The 21,891-nt window shown below is 40.8% G+C and overlaps 1 protein-coding gene across 1 annotated transcript in view; it reads left to right on the forward strand.

Moving 5' to 3' along the window:
• Window positions 1-18,632, forward strand: part of tnmd (tenomodulin) — a 205,827-nt gene extending 187,195 nt beyond the window's left edge. The window contains exon 7 of the mRNA XM_072594683.1: window positions 15,218-18,632. Coding sequence (XP_072450784.1) covers window positions 15,218-15,427 — 210 coding nt within the window. The 3' untranslated portion in view covers window positions 15,428-18,632. The remainder of the gene's footprint in view (window positions 1-15,217) is intronic.
• The last annotated feature ends 3,259 nt before the right edge of the window (window positions 18,633-21,891 follow it).

A 21,891-nucleotide genomic window follows, 5' to 3' on the forward strand; every position in this document is an offset into this window, starting at 1 on the left:
CCTGACACATAAATATTGCATTTTGAGTCATGCATCATTTAAAATGAACTTACTATGAACAAGGCTTTAAGAGATTTACTGGTGACTGATTAAATCATTTCCACTGGGTTTTTCTCCTCCAGCTCTATTGATGCTTGCAAACAAATATGCATAGCTGAGGTGGATTTATCAGCTCTGCATCCATTTAAAACAGAAGTTCCTTCAGCTCTATCTCTATAACCCTGAAGCACATTCACTTCAGTGTTGAAATTGTTCCTGCGTGCCCCAATATCTCCACTGATATCTCCACGCTGATCCAACTCCACAACCAAAGAATGGACAGAAAGTCAGAAGCAAGTTTCAAATAATTACTGCTGAAATAATGACTGGGGGGGGGGGGGGGGGGGTGGGGGTTGAAAAGTGAAAGTATGGAAGTACTGAGCAGTGCCATCTCCAGCAGAATAAACAGCTCACTCAATATTATACAACAGACACAGGTTCTACATGCAACAGACCTCCATACTAAACAGCCAACACCTTAACCAGAAGTACAGCCTCTTGTTGGCATTTTCTATTCAACCTGTTGAGAGATGTTGTTACACAGCTCTGGAGCAGGTGGGATGGAACCTAGGCTTCCTGGCTCAACAACCTTTTATGCAAAATGTCCAGGTTATGTGCATAATCAGCCAATTATAGCTTAGAAACCCAACCAGAGGCGGTGCCTGAGTGCTAACCAGACAACCCATTTGAGACAAATAGAGCCAGCAAAAGGCAGACAAGTACCATTCTCATCAGTGGGACTCTTGAAGACTGGGTTCAATCCAACCTTCTTTAGAGATATGTCATATTGCATTGTACCTGTTGTTAGGTAAGATCTAGAATGTACAGGGAAGTTGTACATTATGATGGGGATTTTTATCACTGTCTGCCATGTGCGAGGCCCATGTCCAATTCCCTGACAGGAAGTGGCTAATGGTTGTGTGTAAATAAGGGTGTAGTTTTTAAGGGCCTTGTGGCACAGTGTAGTGTCCCTGTCTTAGAGCCAGGAGTTCAAGTCCCACCTCCTCCAGAGGCGTGGAATAGCATCGCTGACTTTGCTGATTAGAAAATATTTAGAAGAAGGTGCATCCCAATTTATGGTGAAGTGCAACTCTCTTACAAGTAGCTTTGTGGCTGGAACAAAAAAATGGAACTTACTTATCAGAAATGTGGTGTTCAGCCTGTGCACAGAACTGCAGAGCAAGCTGTTCTTGCTGAAACAGTCAAAACAAATTGAAGCCATTAGCCAGGAAGGTGGACTTGGCTCCCAAAGATTCCCAAGTGATTTGTGTGAGTGTTTTGCTTTATTCCATCTCAAGAGTCTAGCTATACCATGGGTGGTATCTCTTCAGGAAATTGTACCTCCACTGTAAGTATAGAACATAGAACATAGAACATTACAGTGCAGTACAGGCCCTTCGGCCCTCGATGTTGCGCCGCCCTGTCATACTAATCTGAAGCCCATCCCACCTACACTATTCCATGTATGTCCATATGCCTGTCCAATGACAACTTAAATGCATTTAAACTTGGCGAATCTACTACCATTGCAGGCAAAGCATTCCATACCCTTACTACTCTCTGAGTAAAGAAACTACCTCTGACATCTGTCTTATACCTATCTCCCCTCACTTTAAAGTTGTGTCCCCTCGTGTTTGCCGTCCCCATACTTGGAAAAAGGCTCTCCCTATCCACCCTATCCAAACCTCTGATTATCTTGTATGTCTCTATTAAGTCACCTCTCAACCTTCTTCTCTCTAACGAGAACAGCCTCAAGGCCGTCAGCCTTTTCTTGTAAGACATTCCTTCCATACCAGGCAACATCCTAGTAAATCTCCTCTGCATCCTTTCCAAAGCTTCCACATCCGTCTTATAATAGCTACTCAGCATTTTCAAAAATGCTAGATCATAGTGATACCAGATAACATGGACTGAGAGCCTAGTTTTGTAGGGCTCCAAATAAGATGACGTCTCTTACTATCCTCTTTATGTACGATTGTTCAGTAAAATCTGTTATTGTTCACTCACAAGAGTACATCTCACATTGCTAAAGTATTGTGTGTGGGGGGGGGGGGTAAGTAACTTGGATTTCTTTGTTATTGTCTCTTGGAGGAAGGCCCTTGATTAAGTGCCACTCAGGCACATAACTGGACAGCAGGTGACCTTCTCTGAGATTGAGAACCTGGAGACGGACATCCTACCCACCTAGATCTCCCAGACAATGATTTGCCAGCAGAGCTGTTCAATAGCTGCACCAACAGGTTGATGGTGGCTGCTGCCAGAATCATGGCCACTTAAGGCCTAGAATTGTTCCTAAATCCTAGGCCATAGGTCAGTGATGGCAGGAAGCGGGTGGCGAGATCTGGATTGCACAGAAGAATGGATCTGAAAACGACAGAGCAGTATCAATAGGATAGCTGCTGACATCAGAGGAAGTAATTTCAGGTCATGTGTAAAAGGATTTACGCCAGGACAATCATGTGGGGATTCTCCCTGCTCTGCATGTAAAATGCATGGCTAAATTAATGTACAACTATATGAATTACAAATTAAGAACAGAAGTAGACCATTCAGGCCTGATCTGCCATGGAATAAAATCATGGCTGCTTTGTTACATGTTCCACATTCAAACACCACCTTAAAAGTAGTCAGTGATACTGCTTCTGTCACCTTCTGAGGCAGAGAATTCCAAGATAGCACAATCCTCTGTCAGAAAACAAAAAAGTCCTTCTGTCCCAATAAGGCAATATCTAATTTTAAAACAGTGTTGCCTCACCCTTGTCTCACCCACAAGAATAACCATTCTTTCTACGTCTATCTTGCTAAGACCATGCAGAATCTTTTAAAGTTCAATTAAATAGCTCCTCATTCTTCTAAACTCAAGTGAAAACAAGCCCCAGCCTGTGCAATCTTTATCTTAATACAACCTGTTCATTCCAGATATCAATCTGGCTAGCTTCCTTTCAACGGCCTCCAAAAAAAGAAATCAAAACTATGCAAAGTATTTGAAATGTAATATCATAGAAGTGCTCTATAACTGAAGCTTAAAGTCTTATATTCAATTCCAATATGCAATAAAGGCTACCATTCCACCAGTTTTTCTAACTATGTGGTCTACCTGCATTCTAACTTTTGTGACTCATACACTAGAATACACAGATCCCTGTGTACCCCAGAATTCTGCTCATCAAGCTCCTCAACTATGTCCTCAATGGTAAAATATTGTCTGTGCAGCATAGACCCCTGCATGGCATACCACCAGCTTGAATCAGACCTTTTTATACATGTGGTGTGTTTTTGTCAGCTAGTCAATATTTCATTCATGGTGGAATATTACTCCCTTCCCAATTAGCTGATTGTTTGCTCAATAAACTTTTATGTTGAATCTTGACAAAATGTCTTCTGCAAATCTAAGCAAAGTGCATCAATGGATTCCCCTACATCCACTCTAGATCTTATTCCTTCAAAGCATTCTAATATATTGGATAAATACAATTTCCCTGTCAGAGAAACACGCTGACAGTTCCCAGTTAATGTAAGTCTTTTCTAATTGCTCCGTTATAACTTGCTTGATGATGAATTCTAACTGCTTTTCACCCAGCTGCTGTCAAACTAGCTGGCCTATTATTTCCTGATTTCTGCCTGCCTCCTTTCTTAGAGGGATTATATTTGTTATTTTTCAGTCTGATGGAACCTTTCCAGACTCTAATGATTTTTGGAAAATAACACCAAAACATTTGCTACTTCAATGGCCACCTCCTTTAATACCCTAAGATGAAGTCTGTATGGGCTCAGAGACTCAATGCTCAGTAGCACTTCACTCATGATTATAATTTCACCAAGACCTTCTCCTCCATTAGGCTCCAGATTTATAGGTATTGCTGCAATAGCTTTGAATCCTCTAACATTAAGACAGAAGCAAAACATTCATTCATTACAGTTGTCATTTCTTTATTATCCACTGTTATCTATTGTTAACTCCCCAGTCTCGCCCTCTGGAGCACAAACACTTACCCTTTTCCTTATCAGATTTCTTTAGAACTTCTTGCAAACTGTTTTACATTTCTAACAAGTTTGCTTTCATACATTTTTTTATGATTTGATTAACCTTGCTTTGAATTCTAACCAGTCATCTGACCTGTCGCTCAGTTTTGTGTAGTTATATGCTTTTTCCTTAAGTTTGAAGCTCTCTTTAACTTATTTAGTCAACCACAGATGGTGATTGCTCCCTTGGAATTTATTTTTGTAATAGGAATGTACTTATTCTGACTATTCTGACATATCTCCTTAAATGTCTGCCACTACTTCTCCCCTAATAGATCTCCTCGCCTACTATCCCCTCACTAGTTCAGCTTTCATGCCACATAGTTGCCCTTTTTTCAAGTTAAAAGTACTTGTCTTAGATCCACTCCTTTCAACCAGACATAAAACTAAATCAATATAAGATCATCACTACCTGGAGGTCATTACTCTGAGGTCATTAATTACTCCTGCCGCATTGCACAATACCAAACATATGCTTTGGTCAGTTCCAAAATGTGCTGCTTCCATAGGAAAAGAGACTACTTTGCAAGCATTCTACAAACTCCACAGAGATACCTATTACCAACCTGATTTTTCCAATTTGAATGTAGATTATAATCACTCATAATTATTGTAGTTCTTTTATCACAAGCACCCATTATTTCTTGTATGATTTGTCCTACATTGTGGTGACTGTTCAGGGGCCTATAGACCACTCCCACAAGTGATATATGTCCCAAAACAGATGCTACAGCTGGTCTCCTCAATCAAAGTCATTTATAACAATCGCACCAATATCATCTTTTATTCAAAGGGTTACCCAGCTTCCTATTCTTCATGAATGCTGTATAGCCCTCAATATTCAGATTCCAAAACGTGATATTCCTGTAGCCATATCTCCATAATGGCCATCAGATCGCATCTGTTCATTTCAGTGTACACTATCGGTTCATTTACTTTGTTATGAATGGCTTTGCACATTCTGATACAGGCAGTTAGGTTTTTTTTCGATATCTTTCTGACAGCTAGTCTTGACTACTGATACATTCGTGGGATTTTTCTCTATCCCTTCACACCATCTTGGAACTTCATTTTTCACACTGGTATTTTGCTCTCCATCCCTGATTTATTACAACACCCAAACTTGGTCCTTCATACCCCTAGTTTAAAGGCCTCGCCACATCCTGTTATGTGACTTGCAAAGAACATCAATCCTGGTTCATTTCAGGAATAGACTGCCCCAACAGTGCAGATATGACTTGCCTCAGTACAAGAACCAGTGCCCTTCAAACCACAGTCTGCTTTTCCCTAACCAGTCTTTGACCCATGTACTCACTTCTTTTAATCATTCTAGACCAATTATCGCTCAGATAGTAATCCAGGCATTTTTATCTATGAGGTTGGGTTTAGTAACTTTGCACCAAACTTCTCACTCTCTGCCAGTAGAACATCTTTCTGGTTTACACATGTTACTGGGACCAACATGGACCCCCTCCCCACTGCAAATTCATTGCCAGCCCAGAACCCTGTCACCAGGCAGTTAGCATAACTGTTTGAATTCACAAGTCTTTGATGCAGAGAACAGTTTTTTTGATTTGATTTAATTTGATTTATTATCGTCACATGGACCTAATTACAGTGAAATGTTTTGTTTTGCATACAGTACCGTAGATCATAACATATAAAGACACAAAGATCATAGGGTGATTGAACAGAGCAAGGAATACAAAGCTGCAAAGAAGGAGTACGAAAAATAAGGTCAACATTAGACTTGCAATTTGTAAGGCCCGTTCAGAAGTCTAATAGCAGTGGGGAAGAAGCTGTTCTTGAACCTGTGTCCAAGCGTGTGTTTAAGCTTTTGTATCCTCTGCCTGATAAAAGAGGTTAGAAGTGATTATAACCTAGTTGGAGGGTTCTTTGATGATGTTGTCTGCCTATTACAGCAGTAACCGTGTAGATGGAGTCAGTGGATGGAAGATTGGCTTGCATGATGGTCAGGGCTGTGTTCAACTCTTTATAGTTTGTTACAGTCATGGCCAGAGCAATTGCCGTACCAAGCTGTGATGCATCCCGATAGAATGTTTTCTATTGTACATCTGTAAAGGTTGACAAGGGACACGCCAACTTTCCTAAGGAAGAAGACGTATTGTTGCACCTTTTTGACCATCGTATCAGTATGGGTAGTCCAGGACAGATTATTGGTGATCATCATTCCTGGGAACTTGATGCTCTTGACCATCTCCACCTCAGCTCCATTGATGTGGCGAGGGGTGAGTCCTCCACCTTGCTTCCTGAAGTCAATAATCAGTGCTCCTCACTATACAGACCCCGACCACCACTACTTTCCTTCTTACTTGCCTTTCTTGAATGGTTTCCTATCCCATAGTGTCATGGCCAATAAGCTTATCCACCCTGTAGCCATAACCTTCATCCAAGCAAGCTGAGAAAACCTCAGATCTGTTGGACAATTGTAGAGATTGACACTCCTGTGCTCCTGGGTCCTTTTACTTGGCTCAACTGCATTCACATCTTCCTTTCCCTGACCACTGACCAAGTAAGAAGACCCTATCCTGAGGGGTTTGACAAAGGGTCAGTTAGACTCGAAACGTCAGCTCTTTTCTCTCCTTACAGATGCTGCCAGACCTGCTGAGATTTTCCAGCATTTTCTCTTTTGGTTTCAGATTCCAGCATCCGCAGTAATTTGCTTCTATCCTGAGGGGTATGGCCACCTCCTGGAATAAAGGGCCCAGGTAATATTCCCTCTTCCCTGACCATTGATGCGGAACAGGGCTTGTTAACCCACCTCTTAAGCACACCAACAAAAAGATATTGTTGGGAGCAACAGGAACTGTTCAGTGGGGCCCAGAATTGGCATGAACATTTAAAACAAAGGCAAGCGACAGCGGGAGCCATGTTCTCGCATTAAACAGGGCAAGAGAACAAAATAGCAGTACAATGAAATGGGAGGAAAAGAGCAGTGATTAAAAAAAGGTAAATAAAAGAGACTACTGCACTTTCAGATGAGGACTGACCAACTACAGAGAGAAAACTGTCAAACACAGAAGGAAAATCTCGAGGCAGCCACACCTCAGTGGTAAGTGAGACTGGCAGAGCATAAAGCAGACAAACTCTGAAAATAAAAACCAGGATTCTTACTTGGAATCCTGTCTTTTTTAGGACATCAAATCCCTACCAGCTACATCACAGGCTCAAGGAAATTCAGGCCACACAGAAAGCAAATGCCAAGCATGCAAATATAGGAGAATGCTGCCTCAACAGATGGCCAGTGTATGGTCCCATTCTACAACAGTTCTTTGAACAATGTCCACACCTTAGTGTGGAATGCATTGCCTGGAAACATGGCTGGTGAAATTGAGATGTTCAAGAGAAGGCATTGAATGTTTTTCTGGATGGTAATGGTGTGCAGGGAAAGGGCAGGAGTTTGGCACTAGGTGATAGAACTGGTGCAAGCACAATGGGCTAAATGGCCTCCTTTTGTATTGTAATCATTCTGTGATTCTGAATTCACTCTCCCACTACATGTCAGGCTTCATCCTCTGTCAAGGCTGAATATTAAAGGTATTTGGTCTTTAATTGGAAGACCTTGACATCTATTTTCACATGTGTGCCTTGACATTTTAATGTCTTTGGTACATTGTGCATAGTGTTGTGATTGAAGTTGTAAATATGTCAAAAACGTCTCAGCAAAAGTCGAATTTTCAAGTTGTTTCAGATAATGATGGAGAACTGTCTTAGTCTAGTGTTACTTCTAGTTTAATTCTGGGGCACTCTTTCCTGATCCTATTGGAGATGTTACGTGAGACACACAGATAGTGGCCTGTTACACTGCCTATCCCCAGCGAGTTCAGTTCGAAGTGCAAGGCACTCCTGGAGATGCTCTACACAAACACATTTCTCTCCACATTTCTCAACACAAACTCCATAGAAAATTCAGTTTCTTTAATTGAACAGAATCAGTCCAAGTTGAATCAAATCTTTCTGTTCTCCTGTAATAGTTATTTCAAGACTCTATTGGTTATCATTTTGTGTAAAGTGAGTTCCTCCTTTTTTTAATTCCTTTGTTCTTGTCCAATTATCCACTTAGTGAAAAATGCCTTAGAGTTATCCATTAGCTCGTCTAGTTCTGGGATTTCTGATTTCACTTCATATTTTTTGAAGTGGATAACTTTCCACATTGTTCCATTTTTCTTCTTTACATATACATATATTTCCTGGAAAATGGAGCATCCTGGCTTTCCAAAGGTTGAGATTAATCTCTACCAGCTTGCTCTTCCTGTGTAAATTGCATTGTGAGATTTTAGACTACATTTACCTGTTCCAACCAATATTGTTTCCATACCATCACAATCTAATCTGTAAAAATCTATTCTGAACCAGAGTCTCACTCTATATCACAAATCTACAATTACATTGAAAAAGCCTTGTTATGACTTAAGAATTAGATTTACTTGCATTCTTGATGAAGAAAACCGGTTGAGAAGCAAAAACATTGAGTGATAAATGTTGCTAAAACTTGCTGCCAAGGAACTGATTCTTGTTTATTGTTCTTTATTATTTTTCTGAACAGCTATCTTTTAAAATTACCTCAGAGGGAAACCTATTACCTTTTTTTTGGCAATAACTGTTAAAAATAAGACTCACACGCACTTCAGTAAAAATTATTTACCCTGCCACAAAACGTAGTATCATATGTTATGCCAGACTTCAGGAGTGCTATTTTTCAGAGTACCGCTCTCCAACAATACAGGTATGGAAGAGAAGACTGCCTTCATTTTGAATTATATAGCATAAGATGCTTTTTCATGAAGAACTCTATTGAAAGTTTAGTCCTGTGGGGTTTGTTCAGGGACTGTATTCAGAAATTCTCTGGCTGAAATATGGTGCAAACAACAGCTTGCATTTAAATTGCCCCGTTAACATAGTAAAACTTCCCAAGGTGCTTCAGAGAAGTGTTATTAAACAAGTTTGTCAGTAAGCTACTTAAGAAACTCTTCAGAGACGATGATCAAAAGCCTGGTCCAAAAGGTGGTTATCGCAGAAGACAAAGAGTCATTCCAACCTTGAGAATTTCTTCAACATAGTTACTGGGACAATCATAGCAATTTTTAAATTCATTTTAGGGACGCAGGTGTTGCTGAAAAGGCTAACATTTATTGCCCATAGAAGGTGGTGGTGAGTATTTATCTTGAACCACTGAGCAGTTTGATTTTGTTACTTCAGAGGGCAATTAAGAATCTTCAACTTTAATTTGTCTGAATAACTGTAACTCAGATTAATAATGTTGTCAGACAATGCAACTATAGTTCCCTCATTCTGTCAGAATCAGCAAACTCTTCATTGAAAACATGTTCCATAAACTAAAGCATAAAGATCCACAGACAAAAATTAACATGATTCTGCATTCTTGGGGTGCTCTGATCTTTGGAAAGGTGCACAACATCTAGTGGGGTCACAGAGCACAAGGCTTAAAATTAGAACTGTTCAAGGTGAAGTCAGCAGGTACATGCAAATTGTAGAGGAAATCAGGACCTGTCTCCCATTAAGGTGTTGAAGTTAAGTCAATCAAATGCCTAAACTGAACTGATAGCTCCATGGGGATATTAACAGATCTGGAACTAGCCCTAGTATGTGCAGTTTAAGATTTAGATCATCTACCATCTAATTAAATGATAAACGGGCTTGTGAGATGAATTCTCCAGTCCTGTTCCTGTGATGTTCAAATGGGAGCTTAATTTCAACACAGTGATGTTAGAGAGAGGAGAAAGATGGTCACTCAGTACAGTACAAGAGGGGAACCTTCAGAAGGGGAACACAGCAATATTGATGAAATAAAGGTAAGATTACTTATAGCAGAGAGATTGTAGTCTGGATAAAGCACTCTCTCGAACGAAAGCTTTTTTTTCATGATTGCTGTGCATTAAATAAAACCATTATTTACAGCTATTTCAATATAAGCTGGGCAAGATAAGCACTGTGGTTTGACAGATATATTTCACTGAGTCAGAGCAAAACTCAATTCAATCATATTTGTTTTTTTTTTCCAAAGGTTTATTTATTTTTACTTTCAAGTCATGAGAAAGTCAAGCCAATCAGCAGTCTTGCCTTTTTCTAAGTAATGCATCAGTCGAGGATCATTGAAGTAAAATTCAAGATAATTTTTAAGAAGAAGAATCATCTGTAGAAAATAATGGATGAAATCTTGCAGAAGATAATGTTATTTTGTATCACTTTCAAAACAGATAAAGGGAGACTCGACTGTCTCATTAGATATAAATTAGATTGGCTTGGGCTGTTATTGTGTGCACAGACAAGACAAATTGAAGGAAAAATGATGATGATTAGATAAGCTCTGTCCCTTTGAAATTGTTTTGCTCAAGCCTCTCACCACATTGGCCCACTTCCACTATGACTAATTCCTTACATAGATAAACCTAAAGATTGTCATACATTATCTAAGACTGGGAGAAACTTTTGATTATATTAGGATGTGGGTGAAGTACAATGTGTTAGCAATTTCATTAAAGTAGCAAAAAGGGTAGGGTTAAATAAACCAGGTAAGTATTTATATGACAATTCTGGGCATGGGGTACCAACTCTTAGGGTAACTACCAATGATTGGTAGATGGAGATTCAACGTAATTAGAGAATAATGGGGCTAGTGCATAGCATTTTAATTTAGTCTCAATTTTAAAATTATGAGTCTAAAAAGATTTTGAATTTTTTACAAAAATTAGAAAATTACTACAAAATAGTATAACAATCTTATAATATAACAACAATAACAATAAACAAACTACTACTTTACTCCACAAACAATTTCGAAGAAAGAAAAAAGAGGAAAAAAAGGACGCAAACTACAATTCAATAAATAACTAAATCAAAACAAAGACCTAAAGTAGACCAAATTGAAGCAAGGCAAATTAAATCAAGTACGTTGCAGCACTAAGCACAATCCCACAAAAGCTCCCCACCACCAGGAGCATCAGTAGGCATACCTGTATTTGTTCTTCACCTCGGGGCCTCTGGCCCTCCAGGCACAGCTCTCATGGCTACACAAAGGCCCTGACCAATATAGCCAATAAGCCTGCAGATATATAGTTCAAAAAGGGCCACCACATCCTATTAAAGAATTCCATTTTCTGATGGACCATACTTCTAAGTATGTCCACAGGGATGTGCTCCATAACTAACCTACGCCACCCCGAAAGTCCTGGGGGATTCTCCGCCACCCAGCTCATCAGGATGTTCTTCCTCACACAAAATGAAAGAATATTAAACAGTTTCTTCCCATGCGTGTTCAAAGAGGGGAGATTCGGCAAACCCAAGAGGAGGGACACTGAATCTACCTTGACCTCGGTTCCCAAGATACCTTCCAAAACACTCGCTATAGCACCCCAATGCCTACGAAGTTTGTGGCATGACCACAAGCGATCAATAAGAGTATAATATCTATTCTACATTGGGGTGCTCCTGTGTTAAATTTCGCAAGCCGCTCCGGTGCCAAATGAACCCTGTGGAATACCTTCAATTGCATAGCACGTGTCCTATTGCAAATTGAAATCTTCCTTACATTCTCCCAAATATCCACCCAAGCCTCTGATGAGATCTCCACCCCCAATTCCTGAGTCCAGATTCCACACAGCCGCTCAATGTCCTTCAAACCACTACCTCCTAATAAATGATGGAGGGTGCTGACCAAGAGAGTACTCTCATCTCCACCTCAGACATATAGGAATTAACCATTAATGTTGTCTTCTTCTGAGTAAAGTCCGTATTCTGAAAATAACGAAAGTAGCCCCTCCTAGATAGTTCATGTTTCTGGCTCAGCTGCTCGAAAGACATCATGACCTCCCTGTCAAATAGATCTCCCAATAGATCTGGAGACTCCTCTCGACTCCCAGAGCCTAAAGCTGAGATCCATTGATCCTGTTCGGAATCCTAACATTCCTACTGTAGGAGTGAAAGGGGAAGTTTTTCGTAAATTGCCCTCACTTTGTTGCATCATTCTCCAGTCTTTAACTGTATTAAGGACAATCAGATTCCTGCAATGGCCCATAACAGTCCTCATCTTGTCTATAAACAACAAATTAATGAGAGGACATTTTATCTGGAAGGCCTCGATGTTCAGCCAAATTGAGCACAGGTCCTGGCAAGCCCAATCCGCCACATAGGCTAATAAGGAACTCAATTGATATTTCTTAAAATCTGGAAAATCCACCCCCCCCCCCACCCCCTCTCCCATCCCCTGTGGAGGCTGCAATTTGGCAAGCTTAATATGAGGCCATCTACGACACCAGATAAAAGATCCAAGCCAACTGTTAAGCCTCAAAGGGAGTATTGGGCAGCATCAAAGGGGCACATGGGATATAATAAATGAGGAAGAACATTCATTTTGACCAGACCTATTCTACCCAATCAGGATATCGGAAGGTCCTCCCAGCACTGAAGGTCCTATCTGATCTTCTCTGGCAACTGCACAAAGTTAGCTTTATATAAATGATCGAAGGCCAGAGTGATAAAAATACCTAAATATAGGAAACCTCCCTGTGACCACTGGAAAGAGTATCAGATACCAACCCTAAGATCAGGTATGCTAGTAAGATCCCCCACAGGCATGGCCTCTGATTTCATAAAATTGATTTTATACCCCGAGAAAGAACCAAATAGACTAATCAGTTTTATTTCACGGAGCATAAATATCATCAGGTTAGCTAGAAAAATAAGAACATCCTCTGCACAAAGGATGATCTTATGCCCTCCTGAACCTACCTCCAGGGCTGTTATACTGGGGTCCCTCCGGATGGCCCCTGCCAACGGCTCAATCACCAATGTAAAAAGCAACAGTGAGAGGGGGCACCGTTGTGGGCTGCCTCTGCAATACTAATATTGTCAGACCCTATACCATTAGCAAGAACCGCTGCTTTAGGGTCACTATATAACACGGCCCACACCTGGCAAAGACCCCTCCAAGACCAAATCATTCTAGGACATACAAGAGTTACGGCCACTCCACCCAGTCAAACCCTTTCTCTGCATCCAGAGAGACTACCAAGCCTGGAATTGACCCATGCTGGCATACCTGAACCATATTTAATACTTTTCCAATGTTATTAGAGGTCCTGCGACCCCCAAGCAAAGGCTGTCTGGTCCTCCTTTACAATGAAGGGCAAGACTTTCTTCAGCCTCAGCGCCAACATTTTTGACAAAATTTTAAAATCCATGTTTAGTAACGATATAGGCCTGTATGAAGTACAACCCTCTGGGGCTTTTCCTCTCTTGAGATTAAGAGAAATAGTTGCTTCTCTCAGACAGGATGTACGAATAATTGTACGTTGGCTCAGCCAGCATGTTTATAAACTCCTTATAAAACCCACTCTGAAATCCATGTGGGCCAGGCGCTTTACCATTCTAGAGCTGCCTCACTGCTTCCTGTAGCTCTTGGATTGTCAAAAGAGCCTTCAGCCAGTCTTGGGCATATGTTGCTGCAGCCCCCTCGACCACTTCCGGGTCGCCGAGTAAGAAATAATCAAACCCCTTGCATAGCCCTTGGCAGTCTCCCAGAGCACCAATGGGTTACTGGCCATACCCGAACTCTCACAAAAAGTACTCAGTAAACTTCCTATCCTTCAGAAAAGGATCTATGCGCCAATGCTGCAAGCCTGCCCCATCACCATTGGCCTTAACCTCCATGTATACTGCTGCATGGTCAGAATTGGCTATGTTCCCAGTTCTGCAAGACAGCACTGAATTCAAAAAGGTCGATGGGGCAAAAAAAAATGTCAATCCTAGATAGAAGGACAAAGGACAGTGGGAGGGGAGAAAGAAGGGAGAAGAGTGAGAAAGAGAAAAAACATGGACCCCCACATATTGAAAAAAACAAGACCAGGTAATCCAGGCAAACTACAGAGAAAACAAAGTAAACACCATTGTCCATATTATTTAAGCCAGCCAGTCTATTTTAATGTGTCCACGAATTACTTTGCCTTTTCCAGTGAGTCAAAATTAAATACGGACCCTCCGTGGCTGAAACATAATATTGTTGGATATCTTATAGAGTACTGAATGTTCAAGTCCCTCAGCTTCTGTTTCACCTCATCACCTCTTGTGGATCACGGCTGCAGAAAAATCTTGGAAATACATAATTCTTGATCCTTTGTATATCAGAGCCTGTGGATCGTTCCCGAGTGCTCCAGAAGATTCCAGCACCATTTGCTTGTCTCTATAGTGCTGGAGTTGCACTTGGGCCGGGCGGGGGTACTGGTCCGACCTGGGCCTGCGCACTGCAACTGATGGGCCCAATCGACCCGCACCCAGCCCGCTCTGACTTCCAGCTTCAAAAACTGCAGAGGCCATTGCTCCAAGAAGCCGATTAGCTGGCCGCCTTCCCATTCCAGCAGCCCAATTAAACACACGTTCTTCCACGGCCTAGGTTTTCGAGGTTGTCGACCCCCTGCTCTATTAAGGCCTATACCTGCTGTTGCAGGGCCTGGACCCGACCCACCGAGGATTTTGCCATGGTTTCGGAAGCCGCGATCCATTGCTCCACCTCCATGACATGCTGTCCGAGACGCTGGATATCCTGGTCATCCTTCTGCAGCATGGCCAAGATCAGTTCCAGCCTGGTCCGCATCTCCTCCATTTCTGAGTTGATCTTTTCTCGGAGTTTCACGAATTCCGAGATCAGGCTGTGCTCCACAGGGAAGTCCCCTGGGGCAATCATGGAGACCGATGCTGCAGCCACGGGCATGTCCGTGTTGCAATCTTCACTGTCCTTTTTCTTTAGTCATTTTTCTTAATCAATTAAACTTAACATACAGCAATTCTAGAGGTCCAAAACTAACAATTTTTACCACAATGGGTGAGAAAAGGAGGGTGAGTGTCCACTTTGTATGGATTCCAGTGCAGAGCTCAGCAGGGCAGACCCACTGGATTGCCACCATCTTGGATCTCCCTATAATTACATGTTAACATAGGCATTTTCCATTGTAAATGTGGGCATTAAGAATTCATAATAGAAAATGTTGACATCAAGTGACACAGCTCTAAGATCTTTAATATGTTCAACTGGTATTTCCTATATGGAATACTGAAAGCAAAATGATGCTTTTATTTCCTCAACAGCTGTAAGAGTTTTAATATGTTTCTATTTTCGCAGACAGAACATGGACTTTACATTGATCCTTGGTATGACCAGAATGGATTCTGTTGTGCTATGTGTCGCCGTGGACATCAATATTGCCAGCGAGTCTGTGAACCTCTTGGTGGCTATATGCCATACCCTTACCACTACCGAGGCTGTCGTGTTATCTGCCGGATTATTATGCCATGCAACTGGTGGGTTGCACGCATCCTGGGGAGGGTATAAAATCAGTTCTCTGCAGTAAGTGTGTCAGCAGACTACAGTGTCTATTGCAGCCCCTTTAGCTGCCCTGCCCTCCAAATGAATCTGATCACCAACAATGTTAAAACTATCAATTAACTGTTCTAATAAAACAAGGAATTCCAACATTCCACTTTCCTTTTAGAATATTGCAAGCAAGATCAGACTTTGCACCTTTTGGACATCATTTTATTCAGTTTCTGTAAGAATTAACATTTGATTAACTGTGTGGGAATACGTTTAGTTTATGGCTGAGAGCTATTGTTCCTTAGTGAACCCCAAGTTAGTGGATTAAATTAAATATCAAACATCTAATATTCTGATCAAGAAGAATTGCCATCATCAATTTCAGATTTTTGCTTTCAATATAAACTTTCTGTGCTGTTGCCAAAGTCTTCTAATAAGAAAAGACATTAAATTATGTGATAATTTCTCAAGCTCTGAAAGTAATTTAGTCCTGTGGAGAATATCAACATAGGTCACTATGAACAAACTACACCCACGCAACAAAAATCATTATGTATTTTTTTTATTTTAAATATTAAACTCTGTAAGCATTAATCATAGAATTTTTCATGTTGTCCACATAAAGGTTCTCTTTAAGCAGCAGGGCACAAGTTATAAAATATATATGTACTTAATCATAATTTGCTAATGGAAAATCATCTTTTCTACCACTTGTGGTGCTATATTTAGTGTCTCACTGTACAGCTTAAGAAAACAAGATCATCTTCATTGTAAATGTATTGCATTCCTAATCTGAGATTTCAAACCACAAACATCATAATCTATTAGTATTTTCCATATGCATTACACATTGGTGAATCATTGCAGAACGTTTTATACTTAGAATAGTGTCTTTATGATTCCACAGAATTAATAAATTTATCTCATCATAAAAAAAGATAAAAATTTGCTTCTCTCAACTTTGCATATTTTTCAATGACTGTCACACTTCATATGTCACAAAATAAGGCTCTTTTAAGAGAAGTAAAGTCAATCATTGCCGACACAAAGAGAAATGACTTTCCTATGACCTCCAATTGACTTGATGATCTGCTAAAAGCAGTTAGTCTCTCATTAGCCTAGGCGAACAAGCAATTACACTTTTATGGCTGTAATAGGGGCAGACTGAGCTATACATAACTAGTTTTAGCAGCAGAATTTGTGGATTATTTGTAAGATAATTTTAATGAGAAATTGTCAAGATCTGATGGGCTGCTGTTTCACTGCCTATCTGATTTTGCCTTCTGTAGGAAGTAAATCCTTTGAGGATCTTGTGCTGCAGCACTGCTGTCCCTTCCTCTGAGCCAAAAGACCTACATTCAAGTCCCATCTACTTCAGAGGTGGGTCATAACAGTTTGATTAAAAATATCTCGAAAATAATCCTCCGTTAGCAGCCCAGAGCCATTTATAATTACCAGAAAATGCAGGTTTTATTAAAACTACTGGTATGTTTTTAATAATACTTGATCTTATTATTTTGATTTAGAGCCTCGCTATTACACTTAAAATCATCTGTCATTAAGGATTACCAGTAAGTGAAGACAAGAAGCCATTAGACCAGCAATAAATTTAACCCACCTTGATCATTCTCAAATCTAATAAAATATGCGTTGTGCACATACCAGACTGTGTTCACTGAAGGTAACCAAGCTGTCTCAGTAACTGAATTACTGAAAAATAGGTTGAAACAAGTCAGGAATAGTAAAAAAAAGTGGATCACAGTGAATAGGCTAGTTTCGCGATAATAGTGCTGTTAAAGTGGAGCATTTTGTAGATATTGGCTCTACCCACGTTTTTTTTAAAAAATTAGAACTATTTGAATTGCATCCTTCAGCAATTAGTAACGTTCTGTAGAAGTGCAGTAACATTTGCCAGAGTCAAGAGATTGAGCTGAAATAAAAAGATCCCTTTATGTTACCAAAGGTCCATCATCACGTTTTCCTTTAGGCAGTGTAGCGTGTTGCATTTTTGTATAATGCTTATTGAAGCATTTGAAAATGCAAACAGTTCAGCTCTCCTTATTGGTGAGGAATTAAGAGCCATTATATTTCTACTGAAGAATGTGCTAGTGTTTTGAAATGTATTAAAACCGGATAAGCCATCCTGATTTCTAAACCACTGTGATTGGTGTCTTTGTTAGCAACAGAAATGATGTGGAGATTCTGGTGTTGGACTGGCATGGACATAGTTAAAAATCACACAACACCAGATTATAGTCACCTGATGAAGGAGCAGCATTCCAAAAGCTAGTACTTCCAAATAAACCTTTTGGACTGTAAGTCAGAGTTGTGTGATTTTCAGCAAGAGATATGATTGAAGTTATTTTTGTAATCAGCACACTTGGAAAGGTGACTCAGGCTTAAATCCACTGGATGAGTCATTTTTTGACAGTACTTCAGAATTCCAAGCCCAGAGAAGTTAAGACATAAAGTACGTTCTATGTAAAATCAAGGATTTTTAATACAAATGAATATTCAGTTTTTCCAATGTCTAGAAATAAATGTCCCTCATGAACTGCAAAGTGCACTTCTGTCTTTTGCTCTGTAACAGACTCATCCATCGAACACTCAAAAGAATTCAAAATGATAGCATTTTAGGGCAAGGTTCTGACTTTTAGTTTGAGACTCAGACATTGTGGTCAAGTGCGGATCACAATCTAGCAGTGTGTGGGAAACAGTTGCCCTGCAGTGATCTTCCCAAAACAGACCATTTAGTGGGCAAGAAACCTTGCAATCCAATTAAACATGGCAGGCAGGCAGGTTCACAAGGCTGTGGTAATCTGTTCATATAACATTTGGTTTGCTTTGATTGGCTCATCCCCCTAATTGTCTCCTTAGGTTAATGTAGCTTTCTGAAACACCATGTGGTTCACAAATATTGTAAAGGTCTAGTACTCATGCAATACACCACTGCACCCCTTGCTTCATTCAACTTTTAAAAGATTAATTGAGCACACATCCAATTGCAGGCGTGCAGATGGCATAACAGATATGTCTGTGTTGTAATTCACAGCCTTCTATATAGTATCCGTACATTTAAATCATGCACATTGCTTTGGAAAGAACCAAGCTGTGTGCACTATATAGTATCAGGATAGTTTAACTGCATGAATTTATAGTTATCTGAAAAATGTATAATGTTGGACTGCATGGATTAATAAAGTTTGTAACAAAGGTGCAAGAATAGTCTTATGTTATTTTTCTACTACCTCGTCATTAACTAATTCAGAAGACAATTACAGCAGTGTCTCCATACACTCCTTATCTACAAAGGGCAGCAAAGATTGGATTTGTTCAACAGAGTCTTTAATGTCTTATTGGTAAAATTCTGTTCATGCTCAGACTGAACCTTATAACTTGGGGCTTAGAAATGGTTTGGGAAAGAAAGATAAAAAGCTATTTTTATTTTCTTGTAAGTGGCAAATTTGCACTCACAGTTCAAAGTCTTTACACTCCAAATAACTATTTTAATTACAATCTCATTGGATAAATCTCTTTACAAGAAATGTGAAGTTAACTATGAACATAATCAGCTTTGTTCATTGCTCAAGCAATTAGCAATACTAGCTTGGCTACAAAAGTCGGCTACAAAACACAAATGGGGACTGAGTGGCAGCCTGATTATATGAATGTGCCAAAGATGTGCAGAGTACGGAGATTGACTTCAGTTCACTTCAAATGCTGACTCAACATGAGACTCTATGAAGAAATTTCTCTTGCTGGAATTGGCAGTGGCAGTTTGCCATACATTGCTATATATAAGAAGACTAACATTGGAAGTATGATATTGGAGTGGCATAATTAAATCAAGTAAACTGGAAAGGATCAGAAACTCTGTCATATCACTCAGGAAATGTGTACATAGATGAGTCAATAATGTAAATAGAGTTCTCGCAGAAAGTTCCATGTTTTCCAGAAGCATTACTTTGGGAGACTAAACAATGGTATACCCCCAACAGCCAACAAAACAATTGCCACCTCAGAACAGAGAGAAGTGGGCAGAGTCCACTTGTTTTTTGCAAGGATAGTTAGCATCCCCATGGTGCAGAGTGCTATTAAGTTTACCCATGTGGCTTTGTGGGCTCTACATTCACTCTGATGCAATTGGTGTGCTCAGCACCTCAAAGTGGTGAGTACTCACTATCCTGGCAGCAATTATAATGCTTTCATTCTGTCCCAGCCACCTGTAACAGCAATCTGTCAACCACCATAACAAACCAGATGGTGACCACTGCATGCAAAAGGCTCTCTGTTATACAGCCGGCTGATATCTTCTTTCACAACACAGCTCCACAAGCCCAACATATGCTGCCATGAAAAACATCATTACAAAGTCGATTGGGTTTCTGAATCAACAGTTCCCCTTCCTGACCATGATGAAGTCACAGTAACTTATTGGAATGGTGTCCTAATACTTGGTGGTCTATTGCTTCCACATCATGCAGGCAGAGCCCTTGGCCGCACTGATGCCAACACTGTGGGATGATAACGGAGATGATGAGCAACGAAAAGTTCCATGTTCTAAACATCCTTCACTCAAGTCCTTTTCAGTAGACCTCACACATACTCTAACCCTCCACAAAACTAGCAATCACATAATCCTTTTCCCCCAGCCTGGCCACCATGCACTTGGGCCCACCAATTCACCATGTCAATACTTTTGAAGGTTTGTAAGTGCCAGAAACTGAGATGATAGCAGCAAGTGACTGATTGGGTGGCAGTCTTTCTTCCTCCTCAGTGCATGTTTTGAAGCTTTCAGCCTTCCATCTTGTTGCCTTCCTAAACGGTTCTTAAGTATCTGAAAGTATAAAGGCTCAATGGCAAGAGTGATGAGAAGGAAGTGAGGAAAACAATAAGCGTGTTTATCATAATCACACAAATGTCTCCAGGAGAGAGATCGGCATTACCAAGATGGATTCCAATGTTTCAATTTGAATTGAGACCTGGATCTGTTGCTCAGTGGCCAGCAAAACTCCAGACCTGGGACCATCAATTAGAATATGCTGGCACAACGATGTTACACTGAAATTCGCAAAGGCCCTTTCTGTTGTTCTGTCTGAATAAAGATTTTCCCTTACCCATAAGACCATAAGACATAGGAGTGGAAGTAAGGCCATCCGGCCCATCGAGTCCACTCCTCCATTCAATCATGGCTGATGCGCATTTCAGCTCCACTTACCAGCGTTCTCCCCGTAGCCCTTAATTCCTCTAGACAACAAGAACCTATCAATCTCGGCCTTGAAGACATTTAGCGTCCCAGCTTCCACTGCACTCCATGGCAATGAATTCCACAGGCCCACCACTCTCTGGCTGAAGAAATGTCTCCGCATTTCTGTTCTGAAATGACCCCCTCTAATTCTAAGGCTGTGTCCACGGGTCCTAGTCTCCTCGCCTAATGGAAACAATTTCCTAGCATCCACCTTTTCAAAGCCATGTATTATTTTGTACGTCTCTATTAGATCTCCCCTTAATCTTCTAAACTCCAATGAATACAATCCCAGTATCCTCAGCCGTTCCTCATATGCTAGACCTATCATTCCAGGGATCATCCGTGTGAATCTCCGCTGGACACGTTCCAGTGCTAGTATGTCCTTCCTGAGGTGTGGGGACCAAAACTGGACACAGTATTCCAAATGGGGCCTAACCAGAGCTTTATAAAGTCTTAGTAGTACATCTCTGCTTTTATATTCCAACCCGGTCTTTTCTGCTGCATCCCTCCCTCAGGAGGACTCACAAGTTTGGCTCCCTTTTCTTTGCCACCCTCCTTGCTCAAATACCTTGCTTTTTTTTCCAGTCCTGCTCTTATTGCTTGAAGCATTGTTTGTAGCAGATCCCTTTCCCAGTCTCTTCCTCTCCTCCGGATATTTTCATGCTTATTCTCTAAATATCTCCTCTTCCAATATTTCCCTCCTTAACTTCTTCAACACGATGGACCCATTTTGATGCCTATCCCTGCCAGGGCTTGTTGGGCTGAAGGGCCTGTTTCCACACTGTAGGGATTCGATGATCAAAGTTCTTTTAGAGGGAGGTTTCCCTGATATTTCCTCCCTAATTGTCTCAGTTGTCCAATCTGTTTTTTTTTAATACGTGTTTTCAAGTGATTCCTGGGTTCAGGGTGGGTGAGGAGAGTTTGTATGATTATAATATCAATAAGTAATTCATCAGTGGCATCCCAACCAAATGGGCAGGTTGGATGGAGTGGGCGGCACGGTGGCACAGTGATTAGCACTGCTGCCTCACAGCGCCAGAGATCCGGGTTCAATTCCCGCCTCAGGCGACTCTCTGTGTGGAGTTTGCACGTTCTCCCCGTGTCTGCGTGGGTTTCCTCTGGGTACTCCGGTTTCCTCCCACACTCCAAAGATGTGCAGGTCAGGTGAATTGGCCATGCTAAATTGCCCGTAGTTAGGTAGATGTAGGGGTATGGGTGGGTTGCGCTTCGGCGG

This window comes from Chiloscyllium punctatum, chromosome 25, assembly GCF_047496795.1.
Source record: "Chiloscyllium punctatum isolate Juve2018m chromosome 25, sChiPun1.3, whole genome shotgun sequence".
Taxonomy (NCBI): Eukaryota; Metazoa; Chordata; class Chondrichthyes; order Orectolobiformes; family Hemiscylliidae; genus Chiloscyllium; species Chiloscyllium punctatum.